Raw genomic sequence first — 18579 nt, forward strand, 5'->3', positions numbered from 1 at the left:
ATCTACTTCAAAGGGGTCTCATGAGCCAAACTCTTTATCGACAGTATTGACTACTTGGCGAATGCATTGGGCAGGACAAAAAAACTGCCTTCATTGTGAGGGAGGCTATGCTTGGTTTTTAATCAAATGAAATTGAAAAAACTGTTTATGTTTCTAAATACTAGGTTTACGGGTGTAGTGGACATGAGTTGGGCATGGTTGCTCATGGTCAAGTGATGAGGTAGCCCCGCCTGCGAACTACAAAACAACTGTGTGTGCCTTTGGACCAAAAGGGAATTTCCTCTTGATGTAGCAGTCTAAGACCCTTTGCACACATGGGAGACCGGTGTCTCTTGTTCATGTGCATATGTGCACCCTGCATCACACCTGGATAGTCTGCGCTTCCACTGTCAAAATCCATGCCGTAACCAACCACGTTACCGCTAAAACCAGCTTTTGGTCGGTCTTAAAAATCCCCACCAGCGCTGCCTAAAATTGGCACTTTGGCACACGTTTTTAAGGACACCTCAGATATTGCCACCCCTCCCACCTCAGCACATGCGAGCTCATATAAGACAGGTAAATTACCAATCTTGACAAGTTTCGGAAAATAGCAGAGCGCCGGCTTAAGCAATTGCGTGCGTTTTGACAATTGCGCTGGCTTAACGCCAGTCCAAATTAGAGCCCAGAGGGGGCTTGACTGAATGGGCTAGTCTGTAAGTATGTGTGAGTGAGTGTTAGAGACTATGCAAGTGTGTGTTTTAAATGCCTTTCCTGGAGCGTGGGGTCCTTTTCCTCTCCCATTGTTCACACAGTGACTGGATACAGCTGCTGCAGCTCCTATGGTACAAGAAGCGATTCTGGCACCCAATGCTCACTTCTGCTACAGAAACCAGGGGAGAGTCGAGCCAGCGCATATCTGCTTGCAAACTATTTGTAACATTTTTTTTTTTTTCAGTGTCTCAGATGACAGCACAACTGTCTGAGTTGGCAGCTCAGCCTATGCGGGTGTCAGTCACGTAACAAGCACAAGCATGCGCGAGGCAATCGATCAACGCACAAGTCAATTGATATGTTAGCCACCCAGACAAACGGTTTACAGAAACCAAAAAAGCTGAAATCAAGTTGTCATGCGGGAGGGAGATGACTCGCAGGTCAAGATCATCAGTGTAAGACAAAAGTGGAGCCAGGGGAGTATGTTGAGGCAGATTTGGCCATCCATACTGTGTATTTAGCAGACTATTCAGAACTGTCAGAGAGCAGTGGGGATATGCCCAGGCTATTGTGCACTCTTGAGTCTTTGCCAACCTTTTGGGGGATGGAATAGGAAGATGAATAGGTAGATATTTTGTCAAGATGAAGTGGTTGTGAAAGCAGTGGGATTGGGAGGCATGGCACCACAAAGGTTGGACTGTAACTGTATAGAGTGTTTGCAGCGAGGCCTCCCGACAGAGTAAACCTGCAACATTTTGATTCCACCTTGAAATCTGTCATGAGACGATGAGTATCAAATGGAAGATCAGGATCTAGTTTTACAACCAAATGTGGCGCAACTATAGGCAAGCACCCAGGGACAAGTATAGGGCCAAGTTGACTGGTTGTATTCTCAGTATAGCAACCAACGCAATGAGCAAACCACACACCAGTCAACTATTGGTCGCCATCTTTTAGACGTGTGATTGCGCAACCAACACCATTTGCCAATCAGTCACAAATCCCCGAAGTGGTTCCCTTACAACCAATTATAATTTCACTGCCAGGTGTACAATACTTTTGCAGGAAGCTGAACAAATGAACCTTCAAAAATGCTCTAATTGGAGCAGCTGGATTTGCAGTGATGATCCTCTGTTTGTACCATGTGAGGAGGAGGATAACCCCTAGCTAAAACAGCTGTTTGAACCAGTACAAATATCCATTGCAATTCTTTAGTCACCAAATGTGGAATGTGTACAAGAATGCAGGATGTAGTGTAGGTTTACATTCAATACGGGTATTTAGAACTATGGAAAATAAAACCACATTGAAATCCTTAAATCAGACTAGGAAGTGAATCATGTCTATAGTGAAACATGCAGAGACGCATCATCACCACATGAAAGAGTACAGCCACTGACAATTATTTAATTATCATTACTATGCAATTACTGAAGTGCTATGTAACAACAACATTGTTACTGCAGCAATAACAGCAAGGTAATGTGTAACACTCAGTGTTAACATGATGAAAATAACATAGTACATGCATGTGCATGAACATTCCAGACTTCCACGAGCCATATATCCAGCAAATTCAATTTCTTGCATAACAATGACCACATGCTTAGCTTTTGAGATGACAGAGTGCTAACGGGTAGGAGAAGGCTTCTGAGGGATTACAATTATATTTGAATTGTGTGGACTAGAAGACAGTATTCTCAAAACAGCTAGTCTAGAGCTGTCAAACTTGCCTCTCAAATGATAATTAAGTCATATCAAGCATTAAATGTAAAATGTGGTTACATTTTAAGTGTTCAATTAGCCCAATATGCAGTGAGATTTTCAATTGAGTGTCGAGCTGGGTTACATTGGTTCTCACAGATTCAGCATTGATCCAATCAATCAAAAATGACAGTTCTCAAACCTGACTTAATCAACATTGTAAAAAAAGCTGTGAAGAAATGTAAGCTATCAACATGCAAGCAAGTCTGTCTCATTTCAGATGTTTCTCTGTGCTAGCATGTTCTCTCAAAGTGCAGTATACCACCGTCTCATGATGAAGGCAGGTTGAACGTGCATGATCAGACAGTTCATAACGTTCAGCTGTAGGAGTATACCAAGTTGACATCTGGCATTCTCTTCCCCCCCCCCTGTGAACATTGTAGCTACACCTTCTCTAAAGGTATATTTTGTTGTTCAGATACTACCCACTTTCTACAGGTGAGGGCTGTATAAGCCCTGCCTTAGGACATCACGGTTACATAAACCTTGAGCTTAAACATTAAAGACTGTTCTGACACACTAGACATCTCCACATACTCAGAGAGAGAGCAAGTTTTCCAGAGTATTTTTTTTGAAGCTTTTTTAAGGATTGCTGCCAAAGCTAGGTCATTAGACAAGTATGTTAATGTTATCTTTTGCAAAGGTGAAATATTTATTTAATTCCCACCCACTTTTTGATATGATAGCTAAAGCATATCGGCCAGGTAACATGGAGAAGACTTGAGATAACGCAAGTTTTTTGAAGGCAGTTCTTAAAAAGGAGTTTTAGCTAATTATCAGCTGCAACCACTTATCTTTTCTCTGTAGGTAACATAAACAATATTATCGACATAGACATCTGTCTTCAAGTGTTATCTAAGGCGTCCCCCCCCCCCCCCAAATGATTCCCATTACGTACACACAAACAGAACCTAATGTTATCATAAAGGATTTCCTATGATTCCATTTCATTTTTCAGACTTCAAAGTGTAGTTCCTCTCTGTTCGACCTTCATAAAATATTCATACCCATTTTGTTGTGTTACGGCCTGAATTCAAAATGGATTAATATATGTTTTTTCTCTCTCACCGATCTACACACAATACCAAATAATGACAAAGTGAAAAACATGTTAAGACATTTTTGCAAATGTATTGAAAATACAAAAAAAAAAAAAGCTGAAATCTTATTTACATAAGTGTTCACACCCCTTTGCTATGACACTCCAAATTGAGCTCTGGTGCATCCAATTTCCTTTGATCATCCTTGATGATGTTCTCCATGGACTTCCATGGCCTCCAACTGCTCTTAAATGCAAGTAGAACTAAATGCATGCTCTTCAACCAATCCCTGCCCGCACCCGACCGCCCGTCTAGCATCACTACTCTTGACGGTTCTGACTTAGAATATGTGGACAATTACAAATACCTAGGTGTCTGGTTAGACTGTAAACTCTCCTTCCAGACTCACATTAAGCATCTCCAATCCAAAATTAAATCTAGAATCGGCGTCCTATTTTGCAACAAAGCATCCTTCACTCATGCTGCCAAATATACCCTCGTAAAACTGACTATCCAACAGATCCTTGACTTCGGCGATGTCATTTACAAAATAGCCTCCAACACTCTACTTAGCAAATTGGATGCAGTCTATTACAGTGCCATTGGTTTTGTCACCAAAGCCCCATATACTACCCACCACTGCGACCTGTATGCTCTCGTTGGCTGGCCCTCGCTTCATATTCGTTGCCAAACCCACTGGCTCCAGGTCATCTACAAGTCTTTGCTAGGTAAAGCCCCACCTTGTCTCAGCTCACTGGTCACCATAGCAGCACCCACCCGTAGCACGCGCTCCAGCAGGTATATTTCACTGGTAATCCCCAAAACCAACTCCTCTTTTGGCCACCTTTCCTTCCAGTTCTCTGCTGCCAATGACTAGAACGAATTGCAAAAATCACTGAAGCTGGAGTGTTATATCTCCCTCACTAACTTTAAGCATCAGCTGTCAGAGCAGCTTACCGATCATTGCACCTGTACACAGCCCATCTGTAAATAGCCCACCCAACTACCTCATCTCCATATTATTATTAGTTTTGCTCCTTTGCACCCCAGTATCTCTACCTGCACATTCATCTTCTGCATATCTATCACTCCAGTGTTTAATTGCTAAATTGTAGTTATTTCACCACTATGGCCTATTTATTGCCTTACCTCCCTAATCTTACTACATTTGCACATACTGTATATAGATTTTTCTATTGTGTTATTGACTGTACGCTTGTTTATCCCATGTGTAACTCTGTGTTGTTTGTGTCACACTGCTTTGCTTTATCCTGGCCAGGTCGCAGTTGTAAATGACAACTTGTTCTCAACTGGCATACCTGGTTAAATAAAGGTGAAATAATAAATAAATAAATAATTAATTAAAAGATGTCACTACATCTTGATTGGAGTCCACCTGTGGCCAATTCAATTGTTTGGACATTATTTAGAAAGAAACACACCTGTCTATATAAAGTCCCACATTTGACAGTGTCAGAGCAGATACTATACCATGAAGTCCAAGGAACTGGCCATAGATCTGGGGAAGGGTATAAAATAATTTTCCAAGAGCACAGTGGTCTCATCATTGCGAAATTGAAAAAATATGGAACTACCCAGACTCTGCCTAGAGCTAGCAGTCTGACCAAACTGAGCAACCGGGCAAGAATAACCTTGGTCAGGGAAGTGACCAAGAACCCAATGACCACTGATGCAGTGGTTTAAAGTACTTAAGTAAAAACACTTTAAAGTATCAATTAAGTAGTTTATTATTTAAGTAGTTTGTTGGGGGTATCTGCACTTTACTATTTATATTTTTGACAACTTGTACTTTTACTTTACTACATTCCAAAAGACGATAATGTACTTTTTACATACATTTTCCATGACACCCAAAAGTACTCATTGCATTTTGAATGCTTAGCAGGACAGGAAAATGGTCCAATTCCCGCATTTATCACGAGAACATCCCTGGTCATCCCTACTGCCTCTGATATGGCGGACTCACTAAAAACAAAAGTTTTGTTTTGTTAATTATGTCTGGTGTTGGAGTGTACCCCTTGCTATACGTAAATAATAATAAAAAACATGAAAATTATGCCATCTTATTTGCTTAAGCAATCTGAAATTATGATACTTTTGACACTTAAGTATATTTTTGCATTTACATTTACTTTTGATACTTCTGTATATTTGAAACCAAATACTTTTACTCAAGTAGTATTTTACTGGGCGACTTTCACTTTTACTTGAGTCATTTTCTATTAAGGTACTGTATCTTTACTTTTACTCAAGTATGACAATTGGGTACTTTTTCCACCACTGCTCTGACAGACCTATAGAGTTCTTTGGCTGAGATGGGAGAACCTGCCAGAAGGACAACAGTCTCTACAGCACTTCACACACTCTGGGTTTTATGGGAGTGGCCAAACAGAAGCGTTTGGCCACTCCTGAGAAAAGGCACATGACAGCACGCCTGGAGTTTGCAAAAAGGCACATGAAAGACAACGTATAAGGCAAAAGATTGTGGTATTATAAGACAAAAACGTTACTCTTTGGCCTGAATGCAACGCGCTAAGTCTGGACAAAACCAGGCACAGCTCACCCGTCTAACAACGTCCCTACTGTGAAGCATGGTGTTGGCCGCATCATGCTATGGGGATGCTTTTCAGCGGCAGGGACTGGGAGACTGGTAAGGATAGAGCGAACAATGGAGCCAAATACAGGCACATCCTTGATGAGAACCTGCTTCAGAGTGCAAACGACCTTAAACGGGGGCAAAGATGTATGTTCCAACAGGACAATGGCCCCAAGCATACAGCCAAAGCAATGCTGGAATCTCTTCAGAACAAGAATGGGAAAGTCCTTGAGTTCAGACATGAATCAGACATGAATCCCACTGAAAATCTGTGGAAAGACTTGAAGATTGCTGTTCACCATCGAACTTAACAGAGCTTGAGAAAATCTGCAAGGAAGAATGAGAGAATATCTCCAAATCCAGATGTGCAAAGTTGATACAGACATACCCAGAAATGTCTAAAAACATTTTCACTTTGTCATTATGGGGTATTGTGTGTACAGTTAAAGTCGGAAGTTTACACACACCTTAGCAAAATACATTTAAACTCAGTTTATTTTTTTTATTTTTTTACAATTCCTGACATTTAATCAGAGTAAAAATTATCTGTCTAGGTCAGTTAGGATCACCCCTTTATTTTAAGAATGTGAAATGTCAGAATAATAGTAGAGAGAATGATTTATTTCAGCTTTATTTATTTCATCACATTCCCAGTGGGTCAGAAGTTTACATACACTCAATTAGTATTAGGTAGCATTGCCATTAAAATGTTATAACCTGGGTCAAACGTTTTGGGTAGCCTTCCACAAGCTTTCCACAATAAGTTGGGTGAATTTTGGCCCATTCCTCCTGACAGAGCTGCTGTAACTGAGTCAGGTTTGTAGGCCTCCTTGCTCACACTTTTTCAGTTCTGCCCACAAGTTTTCTATAGGTTTGAGGTCAGGGCTTTGTGATGGCCACTCCAATGCCTTGACTTTGTTCTCCTTAAGCCATTTTGCCACAGCTTTGGAAGTATGCTTGGGGTCATTGTCCATTTGGAAGACCCATTTGCGACCAAGCTTTAACTTCCTGACTGATGTCTTGAGATGTTGCTTCAATATATCCACAATTTTCCTCCCTCATGATGCCATCTATTTTGTGAAGTGCACCAGTCCCTACTGCAGCAAAGCACCCCCACAACATGATGCTGCCACCCCCGTGCTTCACGGTTGGGATGGTGTTCTTCGGCTTGCAAGCCTCCTTCTTTTCCTCCAAACATAACGATGGTCATTATTTGCCAAACAGTTCTATTTTTGTTTCATCAGACCAGAGGACATTTCTTCAAAAAGTATGATCTTTGTCCCCATGTGCAGTTGCAGACTGTAGTCTGGCTTTTTTATGGCGGTTTTGAAGCAGTGGCTTCTTCCTTGCTGAGCGTCCTTTCAGGTTATGTCAATATAGGACTCGTTTTACTGTGGATATAGATACTTTTGTACCGGATTCCTCAAGGATCTTTACAAGGTCCTTTGCTGTTGTTCTGGGATTGATTTGCACTTTTCCCACCAAAGTACGTTCATATCTAGGAGACAGAACGCATCTCCGACGACTGCGTGGTCCCACGGTGTTTATACTTGCGTACTATTATTTGGACAGATGAAGGTGGTACCTTCAGGCGTTTGGAAATTGCTCCCAAGGATGAACCAGACTTGTGGAGGTCCACCATTTTTTTCTGAGGTCTTGGCTGATTTCTTTTGATTTTCCCATGATGTCAAGCAAAAAGGCACTGAGTTTGAAGGTCGGCCTTGAAATACATCCACAGGTACACCTCCAATTGACTCACATGTTGTCAATTACCCTATCAGAAGCTTCTAAAGCAATGACATAATTTTCTGGAATTTTCCAAGCTGTTTAAAGGCACAGTCAACTTAGTGTATGTAAACTTCTGACCCACTGGAATTGTGATACANATCTGTCCTATTATGGTGTCTGTGAGAGCATGGTCAGCGCCATTAAGGCCATCTCCATTTTGAAGTAGTACATATGTCTTCTCCTACTTCTATGAGTTGGTAAACAAACTGAAAGGATGCACACTGCCACCTGGAGTGTGTTGTTTGAACAGGTATAAAGCCAAGGTTTGAGATTTACTGCCACCTGCAGTTTTGGAATGTTTGCTCACAAGTATAATTAATTGGCTGATCCCTCCTGATGACCTAGATGGAATTATGTGATCCTTCCTTAACCCATATGAAGTCCCACCCAGTTGACTACTTAAAAAGGGTGAAAGTCCTCAATGGCGCTGCCCATGCTAAAATGGGCTTTTGGGCACTAGAGTCCTCTACCTATCTCTATGGTTCCTACCCACCTTCTGCAGGTGAGGGCTGTATAAGCCCTGCCTTAGGCCATCACAGCTACATAAACTTTGAGCTTAACATAGAAGAAGACTGTTCTGACACATTAGATCCACTGTCATCTCCACATACTCAGAGAGAGCTCGTTTTCCAGAGGCTTTTTTAAGGATTGCTGCCAAAGCTAGGTCATCAGACAAATATGTTCGAATTATCTTTTGCAAAGGTCAAATATTTATTTAATTCACACCCACTTTTTGATATGATAGCTGAAGCATGCTGGCCAGGTAACATGGTGAAGACGTGAGTTAAGGCAGATGTTTGAGGGCAGTTCTTCAAAAGGAGTTTTTAGCCAATTATCAGATAAAACAACTTTTATCTATTCTCTATAGGTAACATATACAATGTTGTCGACATAGATAACACTTGAAATGATTATCACTTCTCTCTGCTGCGTACATCACATTTAAGAACGGGACCTTATGTTTTCGTAAATGATTTCCTATGGCTCCCTTGCGTTTTTGAGAGTTCAAAATCAGTATAGTTCCTCACATCTAAATATGTAGCCTAGTTTACAACACACAGGTTGTTGTGGAAATACATATGTTCCCTGAGGCTGTGTGTGGCAACCACACCTATGGTACAAGATACAGCTTCCATTCATCATCACATGAAAAGGTCAATAATAGAAATGGATGAATGAATACTGTATTGATCTTCAATGGGGAAATGTGTCTTGGCACAAGTAGCACACAGAAACACAATATAGAAACTAATCAAATAGATGTGTGTAGCAGCTGGGTAAACAAACAAGCAACACAAACATTGCTGTGGCAGGTTTGATTTAATCAGATCCCCATTATAACAAAAGTGCGTCATAGCTTTTGCATGGGTGTCAGTTCAATGTTTGTCAGTAAAATCATTACAGAGCCAGACCTGTCACTGTTCCCCCCTGCTACAATTACATGAACAGAATCATTTGACTGTAATTTCGATCCTCTCCCTCAACCATTTGAGAGTGTGTCATCTCTTCATTCGGACCCAGCTCCTCTGTTTGCGACACAGCCTTTTTTGCCAGGAAGTGCCGGTTCCAATAGTGAAATCACATGTCCTGACTTCTTCACACGGTCGTCTACTCTGTGGCGAGGCCTTCTCACTCTTTAACCAGCTGAATGCTCCTACGATCTTTCAAGGCCTGCCAGATCTCTCCAACTCGCCGGCCCAGCCTGGCTCCGACTGCCTCTTGTAGTAGGAGCTCAGAAACAAAGGGCCTGCTCCGTTACCTAAGAGGGAGCAGAGGCTGCGCCAAACCCACACACAGACGCCAAAGGGGGGTCCACCGAAGGCTCCGCAAGACCCCATACCTGTGTCAGAGCCTATTAAGGCTGAGAAGGACCCCAGAATAAAGTGGACATTTCTTTTCTCTCTGCTTCTCTCCACTTTGTTTCTGTGGGACCTTCGAAACGCTTCAGTTCTTATTCTCCCCATCACCGACAAAAAGGCCTGAGGCTTGGTCCTTTTGGGAGAAATTCACGAGAAGGAGCCATCCAAATGACGAAGAGTTGGCCAGGCAACTTCTCCCTTGGTTGCTCTTACCAGTAATGCATTGCAGAGATGGACGAGACGATAGGTTGTGAACATACATGTGCAGGGCCTCTGAGTAGGAGTGAAATGAGGAGTGGTGGTGGGAATGTCACACGGTTTGCTTTCCTTCACACACTTTAGGGCGTGAGTGTGAGTGTGAGTGTGAGTGTGAGTGTGAGTGTGCGTGTGCGTGTGCGTGTGCGTGTGTGATTTGGCAAAAGAGATTTGCAAATATAACAAATAGCGAACACCAAGTTTAAAACTGCTTAGCAGCCAGCCAGTAACATACCGAAGACATTACCAAAGACATGAATATATTTCACATCCACAAGTGGTTTGAGGTGGTCTACTCACCAAACAGCCTTTCTGCGAATAGGCTACTACAATTTCTATCAGCACAAACAGTCATAAATACTCCTCTCGGAATGTCAACCGTATTGCATGTGTCTTATCAGTTGTAATCAATCCACAAGGTAAGGAATGCAAAGTTGTTCACAAATTCTATCATGGACATTCTGCTTGGGCTAGGTGAAACATAGACACAAAGAGTGCTGCTACGCAATCTTCACACATGGTTTTAATCTAGTAACAATACATGTATTTTATATAGCGCTTTWCATTACAAACAATAATCTCAAAGTTGCTTCGAAAACAAAAACAACATGTATGGATCTGGCTGTTCATGTATCTGCAGTCAGCGTAGAGACAGCAGCTTTCTAAATGAATGCTAATTGAGGACCCTAAATGATCATTGTTTTCATCGCTACTGCACTACATAATATCTAGTTATGCATGTTGCTGTTGCTGTTGTTGTCTTGTGTTCCTGTACCATGTCATGTGTCTTTTTGTTATAGCTTTTGTCCTCATGACATACTGAGCATGTAAAGAGACAAGTAATTACCGAACTGATCATAAAAGTACAGACACATTTCTAGATCCACATTTTGTCTTTCGGTTCACAGATCTACGATGATATGAGCCATGCCAAATCCTAAACTTTGGTATTGGAGAGGGATTCATGAAAACCTCATCTTAGATTTGGCAGGCAAATACATTCGGATAGATATACTGTCTACTGCAAGCTATTACTTTGCATTGCCACCTGCTGGTGAAGAGTGAACCAATTCCATATCACTTAAAAATTGCTGTTGAGAAAGCCCAGAGCCATTCCATGTGTTGTGTCCATTATGACAACACTAACATCTACAGTACAAGGTTTTCTCCTCCTAATAGAATGACAGGGGTATCTTCCACTGTGTTCAATTGAAAGTCTATGGGATGATCTAGAATCAAGTTATGTGCATGTCTCAACTTGTTCATAAAGCATTAAAAAAAACACACCGATTTCTTCAAGATTTTCAGAGAACATGAGACTATTCACAACTAAAATGTTACTGTTATCATCACCACCACCAGCCAACATTAAAAACCCTGACATCACACTTATCTTAAAAAGGTGTTTCTTCTTTCCTGTCTCCTTATCAGGTGCAGCACTAGAAAAATACCCACTCATTTAAAACTCCAACCATTATATCTCCAATTAGCTCTGGGTATAAGCCTACATGTGTCTGGAACACACGGACACTCGTATATCAAACTGACTCAAGTGGGAGCTGTTTGGCCTAGAGCGCTGCACAAATGAAATATGACAGAGTTCAACTTACAGTGTGAGGGCTCTGTGTGTGGGTGATGAATGTGCTTAGTATCCTACGCAGGGTCCCACACAGAGGAGTGTCTCTGCATAATCAGCATACCACTGTAGCTGATACCTGCACTGTGTCTGTCCTGCACCCTAGGCAAAGTATAGGAGCAGGTGCATGGTGTCCTCGGAGTGTGTGTGCGTGTGTGTGTGGTGTGTTTGTATGCGCATGCATGAAAGAGTGTTTGCGTGTGCGTGTGTTCATGTGTTTCTGTTCAGCTCTTGTAATTTGAAAACATTTTCTGAAATGTCAGTCTGTTGTTCACATCTGTATGGGGAGCGGCACAGCTGCTTTTTCATCCAGTAAACATTGCCACAAGTGTCTTTCAGCTGAATCGTCAGGGGGATGGAATTAAATTGAACACTGCACAGCATTGTGCAAAAATAACATTACCGCTGTGCAGAGAAAATGCATGCTAAAAGAAAACCAAACTCATTAAAATTGTTCCGAGTAAACATTACAGATACACTCATTTGACTTATTACTATTGAGGTTTCGTCATAGGCTGGGTGATATGTGAAGGTCTTATCTAACTCTAGGGGTCATAAGTCATATTACCCCCCAGCAACAGTAGAGATATGGAGCTCACAGGGCTGTTTCAACATACACTGTTATCTCCTCAAAGCCCTCTTCTATATCTTTGGCTCTAATTGGTTAAACACCACCAGTTCCTCACATCACCACAAATCTCTCTCCCCAAAGTCTTTTGATATAGAGACCCCTATCTCCACTGGCGCTGTGCTCTTCACACATAGCTATGACTGATTGAGCTGCTCATCCGCTAAATGTCAAAATCAATGCCTTCGCAAAGGCACATATCAGACAACTGACCGCAGCTTATCACACTGAGATATTTGGACTATTTACAGCACATTTTTGTGAATAAAGGAACAAAAGTCTAGATAAAATGTAATGTTTCAAGTTTACTTCCATGTATACTATGTGTTGGTAATTTAMCATTTGTAACCCTTAATAATACATTTTATTTGTACAGCACTTTTCGTTTAGACAGAAATCACAAAGCTCAATGTCTTAGTGATGATTTGTTCCCACTTGCAGATGCTGAGGGTTGGACTCAATAAACTGCAGAAATATTCAACTGTTGGAGAGACATCCTGTCATTACAGCCATTAACTGATAAAAGTATTAAAATTGACTTTTACTGGTCCAGAAACTATGTGAACATTTCGCCAGTCTGTGTTTGATCAAAGCCCAGTCTTCGTCAATCTGGTCCACAGCCTGTGGAAGGTTCAATGCAAAGAACAAGGCTTCTGCAGTTGATCCCCATTCAAATATTGGGATCATTTTACAGTTTTTATTAGTTATCATACAGTTAATTTAAAAACAAGACTGTAAGCAGTCTCCTTATGCTATATCGCAATCACATTTKTCAGTCTTTTTCATTGATTGGACATATTTTTGTCATCTTTGATGCCATTCTAGCCTAGGTACCTTGCAAATGTAGGATTTTACCATGTCTGTAACTTTACAGTAAGACTTTTTTGATAATGCTATGTTAGAGAGAGGGTTTCCCAGGAATCTCCGGAAAAAAAGGAAAAGAATACAAGCAGTGACCCGGCAATGGAAGGTCATACACCCTCCAGATCAACCACACGCATCTTCAAATTTCCACCACATGGAGCTGGACCTCAGTCTTCCTGCAATCAGACCAGAAAAGGTGACGTCAAAAGGAGAGGCCCAAGACTTGATGGGAGATAACTTCTAAGAAAGCCTCTCTGGACTAAACTCTCTTCTCTGCGAACTAAATGGTCGCTGTTTGGTATTCTCCTCGGTCTTTTCTAATGAGGACTTGGGGTCAGTCTAATTGTGGCAGGAAATACTGCACTGATCAGAGGTGCAATTTGAGGGGAAATTAGGATTACCTCATCATCTCTGTGGTTGTGGCAGAGAGAGCAKAGAGCCCCTAGGCTGCTCCGATGCTTCTTCTCGGGCCAGGAGCTGCACAAATGTGGGAAGAGTGTGTATGTGTTGGGGGGAACTTGGACAGGCTCAAGGGAGGTGATTGTTAGAAAAAATCTTAGGATGAGAGTCTGGAAGGTATGGGTGAGGGCGAAGCACACACAACGCGTTATATTTTACAGCGAAGGCTRCAGAAGAAGCAAACTMTTTTGTCCACGCACACCTGCTGGGGAAGAACGCGTGCACCCGATTGGCTGGGGAAACTTGTTTAAACCTGTCTGAAGGYTCTCATATATTGGTTCACTTAATACACCAACATACATTTCTTCAAATGGGCAGAAGGCATGTGATGTTTTGACTAACCACCGACCGTATATGATACTCCAATAACACCCGGTGGTCACAGCGGGCCTATGATGCAACCTTGGCATAATCATCTTCATCTTGCCTCTTCATAGCAGTAGTAGTAAAGAGCATACTGCAGTTTCAAATAACATTTCATACTGAATGGGCTGACTTTGGAGAGAATGTCTGAAAATGCCATGAAGCACAAGGCTCTAGCATCTGCACTATGAAGCATTTTTATCAAATTTCTTGCCCCATCATAATACAGGGCACTAAAGCTCCTGTCTCCCCCCAAAAAACTAACCAGAAAACAAGGCAAGCTTCTGAAAGATTCCCCTGTCCAACTATTTACCACGGAACAGCCTCCTTTTGTCCCGGTCCCTTTAATCAGATCATAACTTTGATCCACCCACCTATCAGGAAATGAAAGGCTCTTGACTCAAGTTCTCCATTAGCTCGTAAATGTGGCCATAGTTGTGCACAGGTTGTCCTTTCCAGTGTTCCACCATTCTAGCTCTGTGCCAAGCCACGCTGCACATGTACACAGAGAACAAAGATCCAGCCCGCAAAGTACAAATTCCTGCTTACTTCTTTGGATCTAATAGGCTTTGAACAATAGGGAATTGTTTCATTGAATGTGTTGAAACTTTTTTATCATGCCTCATTCCCATGCCTTCTATCTGATTGTCTGTATTGAAATCGTATAGATAGATTAATGGTAGACTTGTGAATATTGTCTTAAAAATATACACATTGTCAATTGTTATATAAAATGTGCGTTTAGTTGTCAGAGATCCCACTATAATAACACCAGACACCCAAACTGCAAGGTGTGTGGGTTTTAGGTTTGCAAAGCCCTTCGTTTCCACATTTCAACACAGAACAAACAGTCTGATTCGCTAGCTGAATCYCTAGCCCTAATCTCCCTGCTTCCGATACCACAGGAAGCCCCCCAYCCCCCTGTAAACCCCCTCYCTAAAGCCAAGGGCGAGCAGAGCATGCAGAGGCACACACCTCTGCCTGCGAAGAGCAAACAGGGAGATCTATATTTCACCAAAGCAGGCCCCACACTCAGGCCTGGGTACAAGTAAACAATAGTACTGAGGGTCCATAATTGATGGCACCATTCCCTTTCATACAGTAAATATTTGTCAAACAGTGGGGACAAGGCGGCCAGATTACCCAAGATTTGCAACACCTCTGGATTACCCAAGAATGCCTGTCTTTGATCTCCCACCACTTAGCCTTTGATTCCCTGTAATTATTAAAAGAGGCGGCTTTTTGTGCCAGAAAAGTGATAAATGACTAACGATTTCTTAATTTTGCATTCGCGGCTGGCGAAAGAGACCTTATCTTTATCTGTGGTGCGGTGCGCATGAGCAGTAGTGACGGAGGAAAAACACGAATATGATACTTTGACTCCAATGTTGATTAAAAAAATATATATATACAGTATATAATAATAATTGTCAGCTGTATCTGCACCAAAACTCTGGTATTTTTCATCCTATAGCTTGTATTCCATTTTTTTAAAATAGTGAGACAACATGTTTTCAGCACATTTATTTCCATGACTGATCAAAACAAATCTTCTCTCTCTTCTCAAAYCTTCTCTGGCTCTCTGCAGCAGAAATACAMCMTGGGTCTCGACCCCRCCCTGTGCAACTGGGTCCTGGACTTTCTGACSGGCCGCCCCCAGGTGGTGAAGGTAGGAAACAACATCTCCACCCCGCTGATCCTCAACACTGGGGTCCCACAAGGGTGCGTTCTCAGCCCTCCTCTGTACTCCCTGTTCACCCATGACTGTGTGGCCATGCACGCCTCCAACTCAATCATCAAGTTTGCAGACGACACTACAGTGGTAGGCTTGATTACAAACAACGACGAGGCGGCCTATAGGGAGGAGGTGAGGGCCCTCGGAGTGTGGTGTCAGGAAAATAACCTCACACTCAACATCAACAAAACAAAGAAGATGATCGTGGACTTCAGGAAACAGCAGAGGGAGCACACCCCTATCCACATCGACAGGACAGTAGTGGAGAAGGTGGAAAGTTTTAAGTTCCTCGGCGTACACATCACGGACAAACTGAAATGGTCCACCCACACAGACAGCATGGTGAAGAAGGCTCAACAGCGCCTCTTCAACCTCAAGAGGCTGAAGAAATTTGGCTTGTCACAGAAAACCCTCACAAACTTTTACAGATGCACAATCGAAAGCATCCTGTTGGGCTGTATCCCCGCCTGGTACGGCAACTGCTCCTCCCACAACCGCAAGGCTCTCCAGAGGGTAGTGAGGTCTGCACAACGCATCACCGGGGGCAAACTACCTGCCCTCCAGGACACCTACACCACCCGATGTCACAGGAAGGCAAAAAAGATCATCAAGGACAACATCTACCCGAGCCACTGCCTGTTCACCCCGCTATCATTCAAAAGGCGAGGTCAGTACAGGTGCATCAAAGCTGGGACCTAGAGACTGAAAAACAGCTTCTATCTCAAGGCCATCAGACTGTTAAACAGCCATCACTAACATTGCGTGGCTGCTGTGCTGACCAACTAGCAGGTGTCTTCACTGMCATTTTCAACAKGTCCCTGATTGAGTCTGTAATACCAAACTGTTTCAAGCAGAMCACCATAGTCCCTGTGCCCARGAACACAAAGGCAACCTGCCTAAATGACTASAGACCCATAGCACTCACGTCTGTAGCCATGAAGTGCTTTGAAAGGCTGGTAATGGCTCACATCAACACCATTATCCCAGAAACCCTAGACCCACTYCAATTTGCRTACCGCCCAAACAGATCCACAGATGATGCAATCTCTATTKYACTCCACACTGCCCTTTCCCACCTGGACAAAAGGAACACCTACGTGAGAATGCTATTCATTGACTACAGCTCAGCGTTCAACACCATAGTACCCTCAAAGCTCATCACTAAGCTAAGGATCCTGGGACTAAACACTTCCATCTGCAACTGGATCCTGGACTTCCTGACGGTCCGCCCCCAGGTGGTGAGGGTAGATAGCAACACATCTGCCACGCTGATCCTCAACACTGGAGCCCCCCAGGGGTGCATGCTCAGTCCCCTCCTCTATTCCCTGTTCAACCATGACTGCATGGCCAGGCACGACTCCAACAATTTCATTAGGTTTGCAGACAACACAACAGTGGTAGGCCTGATCACTGACAACGACGAGACAGCCTATAGGGAGGAGGTCAGAGACCTGGCCGGGTGGTGCCAGAATAACAACTTATCCCTCAACGTAACCAAGACAAAGGAGATGATTGTGGACTACAGGAAAAGGAGGACCGAGCACGCCCCCATTCTCATCGACGGGGCTGTAGTGGAGCAGGTTGAGAGCTTCTAGTTCCTTGGTGTCCACGTCACCAACAAACTAGAATGGTCCAAACACACCAAGACAGTCGTGAAGAGAGTACGACAAAGCCTATTCCCMCTCAGGAAACTAAAAAGATTTGTCATGGGTCCTGAAATCCTCAAAAGGTTCTACAGCTGCAACATCGAGAGCATCCTGACTGGTTGCATCACTGCCTGGTACGGCAATTGCTCGGCCTCCGACCGCAAGGCACTACAGAGGGTGGTGCGTACGGCCCAGTACATCACTGGGGCTAAGCTGCYTGCCATCCAGGACCTCTACACCAGGCGGTGTCAGAGGAAGGCCCTAAAGATTGTCAAAGACCCCAGCCACCCCAGTCATAGACTGTTCTCTCTACTACCGCATGTCAAGCGGTACCGGAGTGCCAAGTCTAGGACAAAAAGTCTTCTCAACAGTTTTTACCCCGAAGCCATAAGACTCCTGAACAGGTAATCAAATGGCTACCCGGACTATTTGCATTGTGTGCCCCCTCCCAACCCCTCTTTTACGCTGTTGCTACTCTCTGTTTACCATATATGCATAGTCACTTTAACTATACATTCATGTACATACTACCTCAATTGGCCCGACCAACAAGTGCCCCCGCACATTGGCTAACCGGGCTATCTGCATTGTGTCCCGCCACCCGCCACCCCCTCTTGTATGATACTGCTACTCTCTGTTCATCATATATGCATAGTCACTTTAACCATATCTACATGTACGTACTTCCTCAATCAGCCCAACTAACCGGTGCCTGTATGTAGCCTCACTACTGTTATAGCCTCGCTACTGTATATAGCCTCGCTACTTATTTTTCACAGTCTTTTTACTGTTGTTTTTATTTCTTTACTTACCTATTGTTCACCTAATACATTTTTTGCCTTAGAGCCTGTAAGTAAGCATTTCGCTGTAAGGTTGTATTCGGCGCAAGTGACAAATAAATTTGATTCGATTTGCTGCCAACATACTGACTCAAATCTCTAGCCACTTTAATAATTCAAAATTGGATGTAATAAATGTATCACTAGTCACTTTAAACAATGGCATTTTATATAATGTTTACATACCCTACATTACTCATCTCATATATATAAACTGTACTCTATACCATCTACTGCATCTTGCCTATGCCGCACGGCCATCGCTCATCCATATATCCTTATTCATTCCTTTACACTTGTGTGTATAAGGTAGTTATTAGACTTGTTAGATATTACTGCACGGTCGGAACTAGAAGCACAAGCATTTCGCTACACKCGCATTAACATCTGCTA

At 42.8% G+C, this 18579-nt stretch overlaps 1 protein-coding gene across 1 annotated transcript in view; it reads left to right on the top strand.

Moving 5' to 3' along the window:
• LOC139022581 (fibroblast growth factor 18-like) overlaps positions 1 to 15018 on the top strand; it is a 77136-nt gene extending 62118 nt beyond the window's left edge. The window contains exons 4-5 of the mRNA XM_070445022.1: positions 14442 to 14497; positions 14872 to 15018. Coding sequence (XP_070301123.1) covers positions 14442 to 14497; positions 14872 to 15018 — 203 coding nt within the window. The remainder of the gene's footprint in view (positions 1 to 14441; positions 14498 to 14871) is intronic.
• Positions 15019 to 18579: the final 3561 nt, after the last annotated feature.

Source organism: Salvelinus sp. IW2-2015, linkage group LG8 (assembly GCF_002910315.2).
Source record: "Salvelinus sp. IW2-2015 linkage group LG8, ASM291031v2, whole genome shotgun sequence".
NCBI classification, from domain to species: Eukaryota; Metazoa; Chordata; class Actinopteri; order Salmoniformes; family Salmonidae; genus Salvelinus; species Salvelinus sp. IW2-2015.